Source organism: Zalophus californianus, chromosome 2 (assembly GCF_009762305.2).
Source record: "Zalophus californianus isolate mZalCal1 chromosome 2, mZalCal1.pri.v2, whole genome shotgun sequence".
NCBI classification, from domain to species: Eukaryota; Metazoa; Chordata; class Mammalia; order Carnivora; family Otariidae; genus Zalophus; species Zalophus californianus.
This window is the reverse complement of record NC_045596.1, coordinates 168,469,795-168,490,446: the sequence shown is the minus strand read 5'-3', so window position 1 is coordinate 168,490,446 and position 20,652 is coordinate 168,469,795. Positions and strand designations below refer to the sequence as shown.

Genomic DNA, 20,652 nt, shown 5'->3' with positions numbered 1-20,652 from the left:
TTTTTTTAGTAAGTAAAATCTTAAAAAAAACTCCGAATTGTTCTTTTTCACTCATAAGATAAAATGTAACATATATAGAGATACATAATATACAGGTAATACTATGTGTAAATATCTATTTTTATACTAGAAAGTTTATAATACTTCTCTGAAGTAAAGTTGATGGGGCACCTGCCTGGCTCAATTGGTAGAGCATGCAACTCTTGATCTTGGGGTTGTGAATTGAGCCCCATGTTAGGTGTGGAAATTACTTGAAAATAAAATTTTTAAGGGGTGCCTGGGTGGCTCAGTCGGTTAAGCCTCCAGACTCTTGATTTTAGCTCAGGTCCTGATCTCAGGGTCATGAGATCCAGCCCCTCATTGGCTCTGCCCTCAGCGGAGAGTCTGCTTCTCTCTTTCTCCCTCTCCCTCCCCTTGCTCTCTCTCTCTCTCAAATAAATAAATCTTAAAAATAAAGTAAAATATTTTAAAAATACATATATGTATAAGTCGAAATTACCATTTTAAAAACTTCCCGTGACCACAAGGCTCTAGTGTCAAAATCTTCTTTATTGCATAGAATTCAATTGATCAAATAAATGCATAAATTTTGATAATCAAACATCAAAATTAGAATTTTATTGGAGATGTAACTCTTAATGAGACTGAGAATTTATTTCTTTCAATCCCATCCATGGATGAATATCACCATTGCTAGAATGAGACAGGTTTAGCATCAATACTAATCCTATTTTTCGTCTTTTATACATGTAAGAGCTGATAATCTTTGTTTACATAAATAAGCAGATTCCCATCTAGGATTTATTGAATCTGCTGAATACAATTCTTTAAACTCCTTCAAAGTTCTATGCCAAATCACATTGTGATCTACCATCAATTTTTTTAATTTAAATTTTCAATTACTTTAGATTTACAGAAGAATCACAGATAGTTCAGAGTTCCCCCATATAGCCTTGATCCAGCTTCCCCTGATGTTGACATCTTAAAGCACAGTACATTGATCAGAAATTAGAAATTAACATTGCTGTAAGAGTATTAACTACAGACATTGTTAATTTCACCAGTTTCTCCACTAATATCCCTTCTCTGTTCCAGGATCTAATCCAGGATACCACACTGCATTTAGTTGTGATCTCCTTGTCTCCAGAGTTTCTCAGTCTTTTCTTGTCTTTCATGATGTTGACCGTTTTGAAGTGTACTTATCAGTTATTTTCTAGAATGTCTCAATTTGGATTTGACTGTTTCCTCTTGATTAGACTGGGGTTATGAATTTTGGGGGAAGAATTCCAGAAATGAAGTCTTTCTCATTGCATCATATCAGGGGGCAAATGATATCAACCTGATTTATTACTGGGGTGTTAACCTTGACCACTTAGCTAAGGTGGAGTCTGTCAGTTTTTTCACTGTAAAAATTACTGTTTTCCTTTTTCACATTTTATTGTTTAGAAGTAAGTCCAGCCCACACACTCAAGAAGTGGGATTCAAGCTCTACCTCCTGGAGGAAGCAGTATCACAGATTTTGTGGCCATATGTTAAAACCGCCACTATAACTATTAAATATTTGGGGGGAGATACCTTGAGTCTGTGAAAGTATTGTTTCTTCTTAAAGTTTCACCCATTACTTTTAGACTTTATCACCAACAATTTTTAAAATAATCTCTCAGCTGGTAACTCAATTATGTCCTCCTTCAATTTTGTTGAAAGCAAATACTTGGGAACCAATTGCAAAATCCAAATACCTACATATTTCCAAGTGTTCTTGTGTCTGGAATCCCATAGGTTTGTACACCCTCAGGCAGTACATCATAGATCTGATTCAGGATTGGAGAGAGGTATGCCCTTCTTTTGTAAAATGGGAGAAAAGTGTGTCCTTAGGCAACTTTGGAAAAACGAGGATGTACACATTGATTTCCTGAAAACTGTCCTGGTCTGAATACTTCATGAGGTTAGTATTCTCGAGTTTGAAGACATGGCTCTAAATGATTCTACTCCAGTGATTTCACCTACCAATACTGCCGTTAATTCCTCGAGTTCTTACCTTTTGTCGATACCTGTTCCTTTCTCCAAGGCAAATCTTTCAACCAGTAAGTCCTCTAGCAACTTGGCTTCCTAATTTGGGCTCCATTTTCTTTCTCTTACAATATTAAGCGGCTTGCAGCTTCCAGAACACACACTGCTGCTTACCTCTACCACCTGGATATTCCATCCATATCCCCTCTCCGCCTCGCCCTGTGTAGCTGGGGCTCTGGATTCACAGTCTAGGCTAGACGGCCACTTGAAAACGTGCTCCAAGTGGCAGATCTCGAGGGCTGTAGAGCGACCTGCTTCTGGGGCGGGGCAGTGAGTGCTAGCTAGCGTTTGTAGACGTTTTCCACATTTCACGGTGAGGAATGTTTGCTGCACAGCACAACCTTCAGAGTCCGTAGGCACCCAGCGCTCTCAAGGCGCCTCGACTGCGCGGTGATTTCCAGTGTCCAGCCCTGAAATGCAGTAAGTCCTAGAGAAAAGCCAACTAGTATTCTTGCCTCCAACGCCTTCACCCGGAGCAGTCCAAACTCAGAGACCCCGCCCGCCTCGGCCTGCCCGCCCCACCTTAAAGTGGGCTGGGAGTGCCCGTTCCTCAGGCAGGCTGCGGACCCATCAAGGGCCTTTACTGTTTGAAGATTACAAAGCCAGGCAGCAACTCACGCGAGACGGAGATAGTATTCTCGCGAGAACTCTGGGAGGCGGCAGTGATGGCGGCGGCGGGAACCGGACCCGGACCCGGAGTGGATGCAGGACCCGGCCCAGCCGCGGCCGCAAATGCAACAGCGGCGGAAGAAGGGGAGACAAAACCGGTGGTAGCGGTGGCAACTGCCCCGGCTGGAGAGGGGACATCTGTTGCTCCAGCAGCGGAACCCGGTTCTGGAGAGGCAGAAAGCGGGTAAGACGTCCTGTAGCCCGAGGAGGACACAGGAAGGGAGGCCCTCCGCTCTTGGAATCCCGCGGCTCCCGGGAACCCTCCTGCCCGCCCCCTCCGAACCTAGGCCCTGCAGCCAACGACTCGCCCTGCCCCCTCCAGGACTGTAGTCCCGCCCGCCGCTTGGCCCGTCCCCTTGGCCCTCCCCTCTGAACTGTATCTGAAACTACGCCCCTTTCCGCACCTTTCGCGGTCTGTGAGAGTCAAGGTTCTTGTTCTCTCTCCTGCTTTTGCATCCTAACAGGGGGCTCGAAGCTCTCTCTCGTAGCAGACACTCCTCAGATATCCCACAGAAGAAACCACTTTGCATTGCCGGACTGGAAGAAGTAACGGTTCCTCTGAAAACAGTGGGAGAGCTGCATCCCTGCGAACCTTCCCCGGGACCAATTCCATCCCCATGTAGTTTTGTCTGTAAGGGCCGATTAGGCTTTCCTGTGCCCTATGGGCCTGCGTCTGTCTAGGCCATGTTCTTCCTAACCCGGGGCATCCAGGCTGAGAACAGGCTTAGTTGAAAAAGCTGTAGGAGTGTGAAGTTCAGCTGGACTTTGATCATTATCTTTGGGCATAGGCATTTTGAGGTTTGTTTCTCTTGAAAATTCTTACTGAGTGCTTCCATTATCTTGTAGGGATGCAAATTCAGTCGACGTAGGTGGTGGTTTGGAGACAGAATCCTCTAATGGAAAAGATACACTAGTAAGTATTTCTTTTTGGATGTATGCAAGGCAAAATAGGTTTTAAACTTTTAAGTGAGTCAGAAATACAGTTGGGTCAACTGACTTGCTTTTCTAATTGCTCTGTGGACACAGGAAGGTGCTGGGGATACTTCAGAAGTGATGGATACTCAGGCTGGATCGGTGGATGAAGAGAATGGCCGACAGTTGGGAGAGGTAGAGCTGCAGTGTGGGATATGTACGAAATGGTTCACAGCTGACACCTTTGGCATAGATACCTCGTGAGTATTTTTTGTAGTCTGTAAAAACTGCCTTGTAAAATAAATCTCAACATATTCAACAGCTGAATAATAGTTTGTGGGCAAATATAAAAGCATATTATTTCCTGTGTCTTCTAACCCCTGTTCAGTGAGTAGTAGGATTTGAATCAGAAGTTGTTTAATAAGCTGAGCGTGTTTTCTACCTCTTGAGCTTGTTTTGAGCTTACAGTCTGGTTGGGACACAAAACTGCCGTTATGAAGCACTATATATATATAAACAAATATGGGACAGTATCACTTAAATGTTGTATTGGGTGTTATGGATTTGGGGGTAAGGGTTGGTGTCTATGGTAGACAAACCCTGCTGTGAAAAATTTGAGATGACCAGTGCCTCTTCAGGCTTGAGCCATTCTTTTTCCTTTTGGCTTCTAACTCACTCCTTTTACGTATCCTGTGTTCACTCCTCAGCATATTTCCAATCTTCCTCTTCTAATCAAAATCATTTTATGATTGATTGAGAATAAAAGGCTTTTTCCTTTATTGTAGGGATTCAGTCAACAGCAAGTGCTCGATACTGACTCACTGTCTATGGAAATAATTATACTGCTGGCTCTCTGTGGTGGTCCTTATGGTCCATACTAGCAAGTAAATTTAGATTGTTTCAAGACTGCATTATTAATTCTGAAATTCTTCCTCATTGGGTGGGTTTGCAAAGAAATACCTTCCTTTATAATTTATGCTTTCTAGTTAAAAAGTTATAGTGGGTTTTAGACATGCTAATGTTTAATTAACATGTGACTGGTAGAATGTTTAAAAAAGAAAAAAAATACTGAAGGATCTGGAAGAAAGAATTGATCTTAGTAGAAGGATCTGTAGGGAAAATATACAAGATAAGCAAAGCTGGTCACTTAGACAAGACCTAAAATCGGGCGCCTTTGGCCAAGGAGAGTTTATTTGGATAGACAGCCTGGGAAATTTACCGGAGAGATAACTTGGGGTGATCTAAGGAAGAATCAAAGCACGGTTTGGAGTTTTGGTAGGAACCAGTTTGTACCTGAATTTGAGAACTTACACCTAAAGCCCAACTAGGTGGGACAGATTATCTTTCACAGCTGAGAGGGAGGAAGTGAGCTAGCAGGGTTGGAAAAAGGCTGCTGTAAACACCTGATTGTATTTGAATTAAGTAACAACTGCCTGCATATCTCTAGTTTGAGGCTTTGCTCTCTGTAGGTGATTTTATCACAGCGGGCTGTTGAACAGGAAGGTTTCAAGAGCAAGGTAAAGGCAAGGGAATTCAATCTTAACATTCACAAGAACGTTTCTTAATTTATTGAATGGAGGCAATAGACACAACTCGGGAAGCTTCTCTTTGAGGATACCTTAAGCCAGTTTCAGCTGAGTCCAAGATAACCCTGCTTTTATTTTGATTTCTTCTCTTACAACTTGAATCAGTCTTGTATTTTTCTGTTACTTTATCCTTAAGACTAAGGTCACCCTGTACTCTACTTTTCCAGTCGTTGGGTGAAGTCTCCACCGCACCTCCTTCTCCAGTGCATTGGTTCCCTCAGTTATATCCTCAGCATCCACCATTTTTTTAATCTCTCCCTCCATTGGCATCTTTCTCTCTGCCACTAAACAGACAAGTCTTCTCTTGCCCCCAAACTCCCCTTTTAGAAGATTTCATCTTTGTGATACAAGCATCCTTAGTAGTTAGAATCCTTTCGCTTCTGCCCCCCCCCCCCGTTAGTCACCAAGCTTTACCGGTTTTTTCTCTTCTTTGTACAGTCTTGTCCTTTCCGTTTATTAATTTCACCCTAGGTGAGGCCGAGGCCTTCTTTACCTTCTGGAACGGCCAAAAAAGCATCTTACATACGTTTGCTTTTTCTAATCTCTTCCTTCAGACCCATCCTGTCATGAAACTTAGAATTTTAACCATGTCACATCTCCTTCAAGGAGTTCCCATTATCCACAGAAAAAATCCAACTCTACCTGGCTCCTTGCACTTCTTACCTTTCAAGCCTTACTTTTTTTTTTTTTTTTTTTTTTAAACCATATCCCTGACATATCCCCTCTCTGGGACAAATTTGTTTACAGCAGTTTGCCCCTCTGCCCCCTAGTTGGCCCTTTCTCATCTCTATACATAGTTCATGTAGAGAAAAGAAAACCGACTCATCTTCCCAAATCCAGTTCATAACTTATGTCCTCCCAAAAATCTTTTCTAACTCTTAAGTGTGAAGTTGCTACTTGGATCCTTAAAACTCTTATAGACTAATTATCTGTAGAATTCCTTTGGTGATGAGACAAGTAATGTTTGTGACTTACGTGTTTTCCTGAATAATGATGTACATTTTATTTATTTATTGTAGAGAGAGCAGTGGGGAGGGACTGAGGGAGAGGGTGGAGGGGAGAGAATCTCAAGCAGACTCTGCACTCAGCATGGAGCCCAATGCAGGGCTTGATCCCCCGACCCCGAGATCAGGACCTGAGCCAAAATCAAGAGTTGGACGCCCAACCTACTGAGTCACCCAGGCGCCACAATTATTTACAATTTTAATTAATCTTGTCATAGTGTCTGTTTGCCCTTTCCAACAGTGTTATTGGCATTTTCAATAAATATTTAAGTATTTAGATATAATTTATGTACATTTATAAAACTGTATTTAAATATAATTTACATACAAATATTTAAATATAAATATATTTAAAGAGGCTGCTTTGCCTTCTTCCACAACTGGCCTGGCATACTTTTTTTAGGTGCTCAAATACTATAATAAAATAGCTTGGATAAGGTCCCAGTGAGACCCTTCCTGGTGCTGAATTACCTGCTATGGTAGATAATGTCTTATTAAATTTTTGTAACAGAAAAACCCAGGTAGGGATACCTAGGTGGCTCAGTTGGTTAAGTGTCTGTCTTTAGCTCAGCTCATGTTCCCAGGATCCTGGGATTGAGTCCTGCATTGGGCTCCTTGCTCAGCGGAGAGACTGCTTCTCCCTCTGCCTGCAGCTCTCCCTGCTTGTGCGTGCATGCACACACTGTCTCTGAGAAATAAAACCTTTTTTTTTCTTTTTAAGATTTTATTATTTATTCGTGAGAGGGAGAGAGCAGAGGGAGAAGCAGGCTCCCCGCTGAGCAGGGAGCCCGATGTGGGACTCGATCCGAGGACCCCGGAATCATGACCCTAGCTGAAGGCAGATGCTTAACCATCTGAGCCACCCAGGTGCCCGTAAATAAAACCTTTTTAGAAAAATCCAGGTATTTGTAAAAATACAAGCCCTGTTTTGGTTTTGACGACCTTTTTAAGTTTTAATAGTATATTACTATATTAACATTTTTTACCTTACTTTCACTGTGGGCAAAGGATCCTTGTTGATTCCGTTGATTTACTTCTCATAAAGAAATATGTGTTGAGAAGTTCACTAATCTGTTTAATCTGGCTGTTCTGCAGATCCTGTCTACCTTTCATGACCAACTATAGTTTTCACTGCAATGTGTGCCATCATAGTGGGAATACCTATTTCCTCCGGAAGCAAGCAAGTAAGAACAAACTATGGAGTGCTGCAAAATTGTCCTCTGTTAGCTGCAAAAGAAAAGGGATTTGGACATAGCAGAATCAGGAAACCTCTGACTGGTAGCTGGTAGAAGTTCGGGTTTAGCTCCGAATAATGGCTATTATCCATTTCAGATCAATGATGACTCTACTTTTTGCTGCTGTAATTGTTAGTTTGTGGACCACCTAGTTGAATATTCTTTTGGTAATAGGGATATAATACTACAGATAACTTTTTGTCTTTGTTTTTGTTTTTGCTAGACTTGAAGGAAATGTGCCTTAGTGCTTTGGCCAATCTAACATGGCAGTCCCGAACACAGGATGAACATCCGAAAACCATGTTCTCCAAAGATAAGGTAGAGAAGAAATTAATGTAATTGCAATTATGCCCAAGAATCAGGTGGAACTTTTAAATATACTTTTCAACAATAAGTACTTCCCCCCAATTTTTATGAATATATGACTATAGATTCAGTGGTTATGTGTTACTTATTTCATGTGATTTACTAACTTCTTGAATGTGCATAGTATGTCACTTGGCTTAGCTGTTAGTTGGATGAATCCTTGAATAGTTTTGGTTGGCTTTATAGAAGCAAACAACTGTCTGTCCCACAATTAATCAGATCTTGAGGTGGACCTTCTCAGCAGCTCAGTTTAGCTATTTTTACAGATGGTTATTACAGATTTTGTCAGAGGGAAGGGGTTGAATTTATTTAAACGAATTATCCTTTATTATTAAACTGCACAACCACATGACCAAAGTCAGGAATCAAAATTAGATGATTAGCCCATCCATCAGTTTTTCCTACTGTGATTCATGGTAAGAAATTAAGTAAATTTTAAAACAGTGGAGTTTATATTGTGCCTAGTGTACATTTATATCTACCCCCGTTCATTTAAAACAAACAAAAATTTCACCAGTGCTTACTCTCCGATCTTTTTCCTCTGTACTCTGTTATTTTCTATTTTAGTCAGTGCTAGTTTTGACCTACAAAATTGATTTTATAACCTACTAATTGTGATCTACAGTTTGAAAGACACTGGTATGGGTGTGTCTGGTGAGACCAATATAGTTGGGATCAGATCTGCAAGGGATTTTCTACTGAACAGAAGTTAGGACTTAATCTTGCAGGCAGTCAGCAGATGGCCCCCTCACCTTTTTATTCCTGCATTAGAGGTGTGCTGTGATTAGATTTGGTTTTTTTCTTATTTTTTCCCCCAAATTATTATTTTGAATTTTTCAAACATATAGAAAAATTCAGATAGTACAGTGAACATCTGTTTATTCTTTACCTAAATTTGCCAGTTGTTAATATTTTATTGCATTTGCTTTATCACCCAGTGTCTGTTTTTTCTCCCTGAGCTATATGAGACTGAATTGAACACTATACCCAGTATTCTCTCATAACCACAATACAGTGATCATACTCAGAAAATTTAATGTTGATGTATACTAATATATGCAGATTTTATTTTTTATATAAAGTGTATAACTGTGTTTTCTCCCTGTTATTCTTAATATCCTTCATAGCTTTTTCCTCCATCCAGGATCCAGGCAAGGGTACACATTACATTTAGTTGTAATGTCTCTCTCTCTCTCTCTCTCTTTTTCTTTCTTTCTTTCTTTCTCTCTTTCTCACAACCCTGAGATCAGGAGTCGCATGCTCTCCCCACTGAGCCAGCCAGGTGTCCGTGTAATGTCTTTTTTTTTTTTTTTTTAAAGATTTTATTTATTTATTTGAGAGAGAGAGAGAATGAGAGAGAGAGAGTACGAGAGGGAAGAGGGTCAGAGGGAGAAGCAGACTCCCTGCTGAGCAGGGAGCCCGATGTGGGACTCGATCCCGGGACTCCAGGATCATGACCTGAGCCGAAGGCAGTCGCTTAACCAACTGAGCCACCCAGGCGCCCCGTGTAATGTCTTTTTTGTCTTTAATCTAAAACAGTTTCTGAACTTATTTTACTTTTTTTTGGTCTGCTATGGCATACATTTGTTTGTTTATTTAAGTAATCTCTACACCCAATGTGGGGTTCCAGCTCATGACCCCGAGATTAAGAGTTGCATACTCCTCTGACTTGAGCCAGCCAGGCGCCGCGGTCTGCTATGACATTAAAATTTTGAGGAGCCTAGACAGTTGTTTGGCATGATCCTCCTCAATCTGCATTTATCTGATTGTTTCCTCATGATTGAGCTCAGGTTAAACTTTTTTTTTTAGAGAGGGAGGGGAGAGGGGGGTGGAGGGGCAGCAGGAAAGGGAGAGAGACTCTCAAGCAGACTCCACACCAGTGCAGAGCCCGATGCCCGATCTCACAACCCTGAGATCATGACCTAAGCCAAAATCAAGAGTCAGATGCTTAACCAACTTAAACATTTTTGGCAAGAATATTATGTAGATATTGTATATTTTTCTTGTATCACATCAGGAGGCATAAAATATTAGTTTGTTTTACTATTAGTAGTCCTAAATTTGGTTGCTTGGGTAAAGAGGAGGTATCACCAGATTTCTCCATTGTAAAGGGACAGACATATATGTCTGTCCCTTTACAATGCATTGAGATTGTCTGACTGTCTTGTTCAAACCCTTTCAAGCAGTGGTTTTAGCAACCACTGATTATCCTAGCCTGAATCAGGTTAATAGAGTAATCATTGTGAAAAAGAATACATTTATTGCTTGCAGTTCTGTAAAAAGGGGTTTTCCTTTCTGTCCATATTTTTTTTTCTTTCTAAGTATCACTGCGGATTTGTGGATTTTTATAGTCTGTTACTGGATTTCTGATTTCTGGTGCTCAGATTTGACCAGCGTAGCCCCATTTAGGCTGACTCCTGATACTTTGTGATATGTCCCTATCAGTTTTTGAACTCTTTCTTACTTTCTGGAACAACAGAATATTCCAGACTTCCTTTCGACTTTCCCTGATTCAACCCTGGTTCCTTTTATTTTGTTTATTTATTTATTTTAAAGATATTATTTTTAAGTAATCTCTACACCCAACATATGGGGCTTGAATTTACAATCCCAAGATCAAGAAGCACACACTTTACTGACTGAGCCAGCCAGGCGCCCCAACCCTGGTTCCTTTTAGTAAAGATGTGGTTTTCATGGAACTAACTAGTGGAAGGTATTAGTGGTAGACTCTGACTCTGGTGGACTTGGGAAGAATGGTGAGAGTAGGGGAAGGTCGACGTCAGAAGATCAAACTCATATATTTTTAGTCACACCAGCAAGAACTGGCAAGGACCACAATCAAAGCAGCAAGGATAGAAAGGAGGCTGGATTGGTGAGAAATTTCTGAAATCTGAAAATTCATTTGGTGTTGGTTTAGATGTGAAAGTCATACACAAGAGAGGAATCAAAGATGACTCCATGGTTTCGGGCTTGTGGTTCTAGGTGATAGGTGATTCTGAGCATTAAGAGCAAGAATAGGAATCGGCAGAGCAGGTTTGTGAGGTAGGATGGTGATTCTGAGCATTAAGAGCAAGAATAGGAATCGGCAGAGCAGGTTTGTGAGGTAGGATACAAAGTTTAGTTTTTTTGTGGTGTTTTGTTTTTAGAGGGTGGGGGTGAAGTGCAGAGGAAGAGGGAGAGAGAGAATCTTAAGCAGGCTCCATACCCTGGATCTGGATGCGGGGCTCAGTCTCATGACCCTGAGATCATGACCTGAGCCAAAACTAAGAGTCAGATGCTTAACCAACTGAACCACCCAGGTGCCCCCCAAAGTTTAATTTTCTTACAAGAAGTTTGAGGTGCCTGTGGGGTGTCCATAAAGGGATGTCGGAAGCAGGTAGAAATAGGAACTCAGGAGAGAGAATGATTTGGTAGTATTTTCCAAATGGCACCCAGAAGAATGGGGTAGATCTTTCCCTCCAACTGGATTGTAAGCCTTATGTAGCTAAGATTTGTATATACTTATTTGAAATTCCTCACAATCTATATGTTGTTTGCATGCAATTACATATTTGTTTAATCGTGAAAAGACTAAACATGGATTTTTCTCTCAATTCTGACAAGGTCTTTGAAAATGCTGCAGTTTTCTTTCCTTTTTTGTGAGTATAACTTTGAAAGCAACTGTAGAAATCTTAATATATTTTGTTTTAAAAATTAGGATATCATACCATTTATTGATAAATACTGGGAGTGCATGACGACCAGACAGAGACCTGGGAAAATGACTTGGCCAAATAACATTGTTAAAACAATGGTGAGTAGACCAAAATGATTAGACTCAACATTTCGAAAGTCAGTGTTCTTTGTAAGAATTAAATTTGTTTTAGTCTCACTGAAATAATGTGATGACTAAGAAAATGACAACAACTTAGTTTTAAATCTTGGAGAGTAAGGTATCACTAATTGTAAATTTTAACAGGTTTCACACGTCACAAATTATGTCTAAAGTGAATATCACCCTGGTTGTTTTATACACAACACTGATACCTTTGTCCACTGTACTTTTGCAAGTATAATTTTATATTGACATTGCAGACTATTTTTTCCTTTGCTTTAAAAACAAAAATAACACTGTTCTAAACATTATTGTCCTTAGAATTAAAGAGAGCACCTGGGGAGAAGCCAGCAGCAAGCTGTTAACAGTGCTTATCTCTGTGAGGTGGAGGGATAGGTGAGGATTCCGAAGGACTTTGGCTCTCATTTTTTCAAGTTTCTCTGTTTGAATTTTTGGATGGTCATGTATTAATTTTCTAATCAGAGGGAAAAGCAATACTATCATTTTGGGAGATTACACTTAGGAATTGGAGTTGCTGGTTGATCATCCATTCAGTACTACTTTGAAGTATAAAATTTGCAGTAACACTAAAATACTGCTTCCTTTTAGAGTAAAGAAAGAGATGTATTCTTAGTAAAGGAACATCCTGATCCTGGGAGTAAGGACCCAGAAGAAGATTACCCCAAATTTGGACTTTTGGATCAGGTATTTTGTACTCCCCTTTTGATTTGGAGACAGAGAATCAGGTTTTGTTAACATTTGTCTATTTGCCACTGCCATTACAGGCCTCTAACATGGTGGGCTGCAGGTAAAGTGTTTCTGCTGTGTGTGGAAAGAAAGAGTCCTCACCTTAAACCAGGAGACTAGTGTTTTAGTTCTGGATCTTCCCCTTAATGTTATAACTCTGTGCATATCCTGTGCATATCCTTTTTATCTTTTTTAACTTTAATTTCGTCCCTTATAACGCAAATAGGCTGTGCCGAGTTATTTCTAATTTTCTTTCCATCTCAAAGTTTACTCTTACAAGCATTTGTTATTATGAAGAAAAATTTGTTGTGAATTAGAATTTGTGTTGTGTATCTAGCATAAAAGGACGAAAAAGAAAATTTCCACTCTTTGTTTATGGCAGGGGTTACATTTGGCATGTCAGGAGGCCAGAGCTTTTAGCTTTGCCTTAAAATGTTTGATCTGCCAGCATTGAAAATTCAGGGTTTCACATAGAAGTGTTACTGTACAAGGGTCGATTGCCCAATGATGCACAGTAAGCCAAACACTGACAACAGTTTTGTAGCAGAGAAAAAGGGTTTTATTGCAGGGTTCCAAGCAAGAAGACGGGAGAAAATTTCTCAAATCCGCCTTCTCAAAGGATAGGGGTTGGGTATATTTAACCATAAGGAGACAGGATATCATGGGGTGGTGTGAGGTTGAATGGAATATGCTGATTGGATATAGGGACAAAAAGAGATGCGCATTTAAGGATCAAGCCTCTTTATGGGACAGTGCTCAAAATGGCAGCATAAGGATGATGGAGTGGGGGGGATGGGGGGGTGGTGTTTTGTTTTTTGTTTACTCTTGGTCCCTTCTGCAAAGTTGCAGGAATTCCCTATTCCAGTCTTAGCTAGTCTTGTCCTTAGTCAGCTTCTGCAAAACAGGTTCATAAATGAATCAGGTTAGCCAGAGTTTTCTTAGGGTAGATGAGTCAAGCATTTGTTAACTTAATATACTGGTTTTAGAAATTCAGATTTCTCTTCTAAAATGAGAAGATCTGATTACAATGGGCCTGAGTTCCCACGGGGAGCTCAGAAAATGGGGTTAGGCACTCCTGTTTGCCTTTGCCCCTTCCACCACCCCACCCCCAATTTGTTCTTAACCACTTTGATTCTTACACTTGTCCCACACATGTTACTTGCTGATCTCTGAAGCATCCAAGTTTGGGACCCTGTAAATTTCGTACTCCCTAGGGTTGTCAGTTTTGATTCATACTCTATTAGAATTTCTTGGTTTTTTGAGCATTGCCAGAGTGCTTTGATTATATAGCCTTCCTTTGTAATTGAATATATTTTTCCCTCTAGGATCTTAGTAACATTGGTCCTGCTTATGACAACCAAAAACAAAGCAGTGCTGTGTCTACAAGTGGGAATCTAAATGGTAAGTGTTTAAATGTCGCCTTGATGAAATATTTGTTAAGCTATTGAATCCAAATATGCCTAGAATTGGGCATCCTTTGGGTTGACTCTCAACTGGATATTTACGGAGGCTTTAAAGTACAGAACTCAGTTTTTGGAAGCTAACCAAAGATTTGACAGATGGTAGTGGAGAACTTTTTGTCCCTTTACCACCACAGTTTGGTCTCAAGTGAAACATTTAGCATAAAACAAGGTACAGGTTTAAGGTCAGATTTACTGTGTTTATCTTAGACTCCCTGTCTGTATGTCTGTATCCTCATCACTTAACCCTTACTATAGATTCAGCTCTCTGTTCTTACTCCTAATTCAGCTGTTATTTAATAGAGTTCCTATGCCGGTCTTCTAATTTGTCTTGCCCTGAAACTTTAGCTTATTCCCATGACAGCAATCTGTGCTGATTACCCGCTATAGATGTGTTTCTATCGGTAACTCACCTAATGACAGGAATGGCCTTCAGTACTAATGGTAATCTAATGAAAGTTCGGGTAGCTGGGAGGTAGCTAGCTATTCCTCTAACACATGGTGTCATTAACTTGTCCTGTAGAGTGGTAACATCTTAAATATGTAATCATTTCTACTGTTACTAATATTCTCAGATGGGTTGGAAATAGCTAAGTGTATTATTTATCTTTTTACACCATTTTTTCCTGTTTTAATTGTTACAATTTGACAAATACATGGTGCCACTTCTGTTCTTACAGGTGGAGCCTCTTTTGGAGGTGAATTCCTCCTCTGTCTTCTTTCAGCCTCTCAGACTTAAGTATTATGTGGTTTGGAAAATGCTTTTTGCTGAGTTGTGGTAGAAGCTAAAACTAAATTAAAATTTTAAAGCATCGTGAAAATGGTGGCAATAGCACTTGCTATGAAACTGTAGTTCCAGTTGAATGTTAGTAAATTCAAAGCTTATCCGTTGTCATATTCTGCCTAACATGGCCAGCAGTCCCTTTAGTATTACTTGTTTTATTCCAGGTAGATCTAAAGCTTCTCTCTTAAAGTAATTAAAATACAAATATCAATTAAAAATAATTTTTTTTAGGTAACTCAAGCTAGAGATAATGGATGTTGTAACAGTTTAACATTAAACCTTTTTATGAAAAATAGGAATGATACCTGCTATGTTCATAAAAGGTAGTTCTGCATAAATCTGGTCCTGTATGTGCAGAATATGACCTGCTCTCAATGTCTTGATCCTTTTCATTGCAGAAGAACTGCTGATAATTTCCAAGCTTGCCCCAAATTAAGATACAGTACTCTATGCAGTTGTTTCCATAAAGGTGTTTTCCTGCAGTTCAGGGACATTTTTCTGGCAGACAGAAAAACAAATTGAGAGGAAAGACGGAACTGGACAAAAATTTCAAAGTACCTATTTCAGAAATCACTAGGTAGTATTCCTTGTGGCTTAGTATGTAACTAAATTATTTTTTGTATAACATAAGTAAATTGTCGATTGATATTTGCTCATAATTCCACAAACTAGGTTAGTCTAACCTGAATTTTATGCATTGGCATGATCTTAATAATTGTAAAAGTTGCCTACTAAATTTAAAACCTTTCTACTTGTGTCATGCACAACCAGAGTGGATACCTAGTAGCACTGGAGAGAAACACCTTTTTAGTATTTCTGTTTCTGTTTTCTGTGTTTTTATGTACCTTTGTCTTGTTGGATCTTCCAGTTAAGTGCTTTAGCAGATAATGTGCCTTTATTATGTTATGGACTATATCATGCATAGTTCAAGCGAGTGAACATCTACTTATAGTGAGGATATTCTTTGTGGATGTTTGATTGATTTGGGTGGAAAAAAATTTTATCCTTGCAATTGTTTTTAGATGTGGGTATTTGGAATCTGAATGAGTGAAAATGCATTTGTGTCACATCCTCGGAAAGTGTACTAGTCATTGCAGTTCATTAGGAAAGGAAGGTTGAAAATGTAACGTAGGCATCATTAGTGCTAGGTTCCTTGGAGCTTACTGCCAGAACCCAGTGTTCTGAGCTGGGAGACGCTCAGCCGACTTTTTCAGAAGCAGGGTGAGATCCAGTATGCTCTCAGGAAGTCCTCCTGTGTGTGGTGTTACACAAATGCACGTCAGGAGTGTTAGTCGCCATGGAATTTCCATATCCACGTGAAGCTTCTATCACAGCTCATTGAGAGTGATCTGCCTTCTCTTTAAAGGGGGAATTGCAGCAGGAAGCAGTGGAAAAGGAAGAGGAGCCAAGCGCAAGCAGCAGGACGGAGGGACCACAGGGACCACCAAGAAGGCCCGGAGGTGGGCAGAACACCCACTCCCACTCACCACTGCTAGACCATTCTTTGGTGCTGGCACAGTCCATCAGAGGGAAAAGAGCTGTACTCTTCACTAGCTCAGGTGTCTGAGATTACAAAGCCTGTCCATTTTTTTCAAATCTTGAGCACTTTGAGGGGTAAAATAATGTCAGGCGAGGAATTCCGTTTTATGGATTTGTGAAAACAGCCCCAGGGTGGCAACCCTGTGAGAGTAAAAATCTGTTAAGACATCTTGAAAGGAGAGGTGGAGAGGGAGAGTGGACCCAGTATTGAACTTGAGCGCTGGCCTCTTCCCTTTGCTTTGTTCAGTAAAACTTGTTTTTTTTCTTATTTAAATTGGCAAGATAGTAAGTGCTCAAATCTCTGAGTTTCATTTCATTAGTTTATAGTAATTAATATACTAAAGGAAATTGCCCTTGTTCCCCTTCTCCCTTTTTCTCCCCTATGACATACTGGCTCCGTTGCAAAGGTAGTCCTGCAGACTAGGGAGTAATTTGACTGAAACCACTTTACCAAATTTAAAAATGAATCCGTTTCATTTCCCTCTTTTGCCTGCAGAGGGCAGGATCATCTGTTTGAGCAATGAAAAGCAGTTGTGAAGTTGCATGTGTTCCTGTTGAAATCTAATAAATCAGATGTCCTTCTTACAGATTTGAAGGCATTTGAGCTGGAAGGGGTTTTAGTTTCTTGATTTTATTTTTTCCTTTCTGCAGTGACCCTTTGTTTTCTGCTCAGCGCCTTCCCCCTCATGGCTACCCCTTGGAACACCCGTTTAACAAAGATGGCTATCGGTATATTCTAGCTGAGCCTGATCCCCATGCCCCTGACCCTGAGAAGCTTGAACTTGACTGCTGGGCAGGAAAACCTATTCCTGGAGACCTCTACAGAGCCTGCTTGTATGAACGGGTTTTGTTAGCCCTACATGATCGAGGTATGTAAGGTATTAATGTTCATGTTGGACCCAGATGTTACTTTGAATACTGTCTTCACCTTTGTCCAGTCTAGAATTAGATATACATGTCAACATCTCCCCTCTCCCCCTTTTCTAACTAGACTCAGCAGGAACGTGTGCAAAGAATCCCCTTGTCTCTTCCATTAAGCTCTAGCCATTTGTGTGTGTGTGTGTGTGTGTGTGTGAGTATGTGTATGTTTTTAAGACTTTCTATTTGGAACTTATTTTATTTTTATTTTTTAAGTAACCTCTACACCCAACGTGGGGCTCAAACTTAAAACCCCAAGATCAGGAGTTGCATGCTGTACCAACTGAGCCAGCCAGATGCCCCTATTTTGAACTAATTTTAAATTTAAAGTTATAAAAATAATAGTTTTACTATATCCCTCCCCAAGCTTCTAATGCTAACATCTTACACGATTGATAGTAGGGTCATCAAAACCAGGAAGTTAACATTGGAATATGCTATTAATGAAACAAAACACTTGATGTACATTTTGCCAGTTCCCCACTAACGCCTCTTCTCTAGGGTCTCACGTTGCACTTCATTATTTCTCCTTAGTCTCTTGCAGCCTTTAACAGTTCCTCAGTCCTTGCGTGTCTTTCATGACTATTTAAGTGTATTAATCAGGGATTCTGTTGAATATTCCTTAGTAAGTGTCTAACTTTTTCTCGTGATTAGACTAATGTTATGCATATTTTGGCAGAATACCAAAGATATGAGTCCTCATTACATCTCATGGCGGTCATGATGTGGATATGTCTTATTATTGGTCATGTTGACCATGATCATCTGGTTAAGGTGGTTTCTGTGGCTTTCTCTGTCTTTCCCTTTGTAGTTAATAAATAGCTCGAGGAAAGATGCTTTGAGCTTTGGAGATACCCTGTTTATAAAGTTTTGCTGTAGTATTCTTCAGTGGATCTTTTCTGCAACAATTTTTTTTTTAAAGATTCTATTTATTTGAGAGAGAGAGAACACAAAGCACGGGGGAGGGCAGACGGAGAGGGAGAAGCAGACTCCGCGTTGAGCAGGGAGCCTGACACAGGACTCAATCCCAGGACCCCGAGATCATGACCTGAGCCAAAGGTAGATGCCTAGTTGACCGAGTCACCCAGGTGCCCCTGCAATAATTATTAATGTGTTGTGTTTGCCTGACGATTTTTTATTTCTTTCTTCCCGTCTCCCCTTGTTTTTTGATTGATTTTTGCTTTTATCAGTGTGAATTCAGATATTTATTTTATTCCATTGGGGTATACTTTGTCTAGTTGCTCAAATTATTCCAGCTTAGGCCATTGTGAGCTTCTTTAGGTTAGTTCCTGTGTTTTTTTGATAAGCCTCATTTTTTTTTTTTTTTTTTTTTTTTTGGTACTTTACTTTCTGGCATCACAAAATGTTCTGGCTTATCTTGTATTTTTCCTGCCCCAGGCCAAGTATCAGCTGCTTCTCCGAAGACCCCTGGTTCCTTTGATTGGAGAATGAGATTTTGAAAGACCTAAGTGTTAGGTATGCTCACTGGGTGTCTCTTTTAAACTCCTTCAGGGGCCAGAAGGAGGAGATTGTATGTATACCAACTGACACATATATATATACAAGGTTCTACTGTGTTTGCACTGATAGCTTGGATTCCAGTCAAACACTCCTGGTTTGTTCCAGCCCTCTGCCTTTCCTTATTTGTCACTTCTTTATCCAACAATGAGAAATGTGGCTCTGTCTACGGTGTATTCTCTTATTTGTTCATTTCTAGTATGCCCATAAAGTAGTTTCAGAATTGCTGACCTCTGTGAGAAACATTCACTAGCTAGCTTACAGCAGTTACGTCAAACTCTTTGGCTTTTAGTCTTGCAGTATCCCATTAGGTTACTGTTAGATTAGTTCTCTTCCCCACCTCCTTCAGGGTGGTTGTGTATCTCATTTATAATAGGTTCATTGGTTAGTGTTTGTATGCTTTTTTTGGGTTCTCCCACCTCTTGGGCGGGGGGGGGGGGAAGAGAGAGAGAGAGAGAGTGAGAGTGTGTGTGTGTGTGTGTGTGTGTGTGTGTGTGTGTGTGTTTCAGGGGTCTGACCTCATGAAGGGTCTGTGAGTTCCAGAAGTTAAAGTTGTACAAGAAGGTTAACTCAGGGCACCTGGATGGCTCAGTCGGTCAAGCATCTGCCTTTGGCTCAGGTCATGATCCCGGGGTCCTGGGATCGAGCCCTGTGCTGGGGTTCCCTGCTCAGTGGGGAGTCTGCTTGTCTCTCTCCTCTGCCCCTGCTCGTGTTCTCTCTCTCAAATAAATAAATAAAATCTTTAAAATATGTATATATAACCATTACACAATTATTATTCCTAACTAAGATGAATAATAATTCCTTAATGATCTAATATCCGGTCCATACTCACATTTCCATGGTTTAAGATATGCCTTTTAGTTGTTTCTTTGAATTAGATCTAAATAGGTCATATATTTACTGCATTTGAAAGCCCATTATTTCTTGGTTTAATGCTAAAAACAAACACTTGTAGGGGTACCTGCCTGGCTCAGTCGGTAGAGCCTCTGACTCTTGATCTTCGGGTTGTGAGTTCGAGTCCTGTGTTGGGTATAAAGATGACTTAAAAAAATCTAATCAAATCAAAAAACTATCAGTTACATTGATGCTGGTCATTTGGAAGTAAATGTCCATTATATGTAGATCGTTTGACTTCTGGTAGTGACAAGCATACTTTGATAGTAGGGAAGCCCAAATAAGTGACTTCAGGGTTTAAGAAGTGAGACTTGTCTTGTTTCACTATACATAATAGTTACAATGCCAGGAGAAAAAAAGAACACTGGCCCGTAGTAGTTAATTAATTTGTTAGAATTTAATATATAAAATAGTAATGGCTGCTTGCTGTTTATTCTATTTATGCTGAGCCTTACAAAAATTAATGATAAATCTGTATTGTATCTTTTAAGGTTTTTATTTTGAAATAATTTCAGATGTATAAAAAAGTGTAAGAATAGTACTGAACTTTTTTTTTCTCTGAACCATTTGAGAGTAAGTTGCCATGATGCCCCCTCATTTTTGAGAACTTGATGGTGTATTTCTTACAAGCAAGGATGGTCCCCTTGTGTTAGTTATTTAGTCCTGCTTACCACATTACCATAAAACTTAGCAGTCTAAAACTACAAATGTTCATTATCTGCCACAGATTTTGAGGGTTGGGAATCTGGGAGCAGCTTAGCTATGTGGCTTGGCTCAGGAGAATTTGTGCGGCTGCAGTCAAGCTCTTAGCTGGGCCTCTCGACTCTGAGGACTTGATAGAGGCTGGAGGACTTATTTCCAAGATGGCTCACTCATGTCACTTTGACAGGATGCACTCAGATCCTGACCATGTGGGCCTCTCCATAGGCTACTTATTTATCCTCATCCATGGAAGCTAACTCCTCCCGGTGCAAGTGATCCAAGAGAGCAATAGAGTTTGAGTATCATCTGTGACCCAACTTTGAAGCTGGATAGTTGCTTCAACTTTGTTTTATTAGGAATGAGTCACTACGTTCGGCCCACACTCAGGTGGAGGGAAATTAGGCTCCATGTCTTCAAAGGAAGAGTATCAA

General features: G+C 40.2%; 1 protein-coding gene across 4 annotated transcripts in view; it reads left to right on the top strand.

The window, feature by feature from the left end:
* The first annotated feature begins 544 nt into the window (after nucleotides 1–544).
* Nucleotides 545–20,652, top strand: part of ASH2L (ASH2 like, histone lysine methyltransferase complex subunit) — a 32,102-nt gene continuing 11,994 nt past the window's right edge. Inside the window, exons 1-10 of one of the 4 annotated variants that reach the window (XM_035726004.1) lie at nucleotides 545–2,923; nucleotides 3,586–3,652; nucleotides 3,766–3,911; nucleotides 7,337–7,425; nucleotides 7,700–7,794; nucleotides 11,540–11,635; nucleotides 12,266–12,361; nucleotides 13,729–13,804; nucleotides 16,014–16,107; nucleotides 16,838–17,055. In XM_035726004.1, the coding sequence (XP_035581897.1) occupies nucleotides 2,736–2,923; nucleotides 3,586–3,652; nucleotides 3,766–3,911; nucleotides 7,337–7,425; nucleotides 7,700–7,794; nucleotides 11,540–11,635; nucleotides 12,266–12,361; nucleotides 13,729–13,804; nucleotides 16,014–16,107; nucleotides 16,838–17,055 (1,165 nt within the window). In that variant the 5' untranslated portion in view covers nucleotides 545–2,735. The other 3 variants (XM_027597785.2, XM_027597787.2, XM_035726005.1) reach the window with 3 other exon arrangements.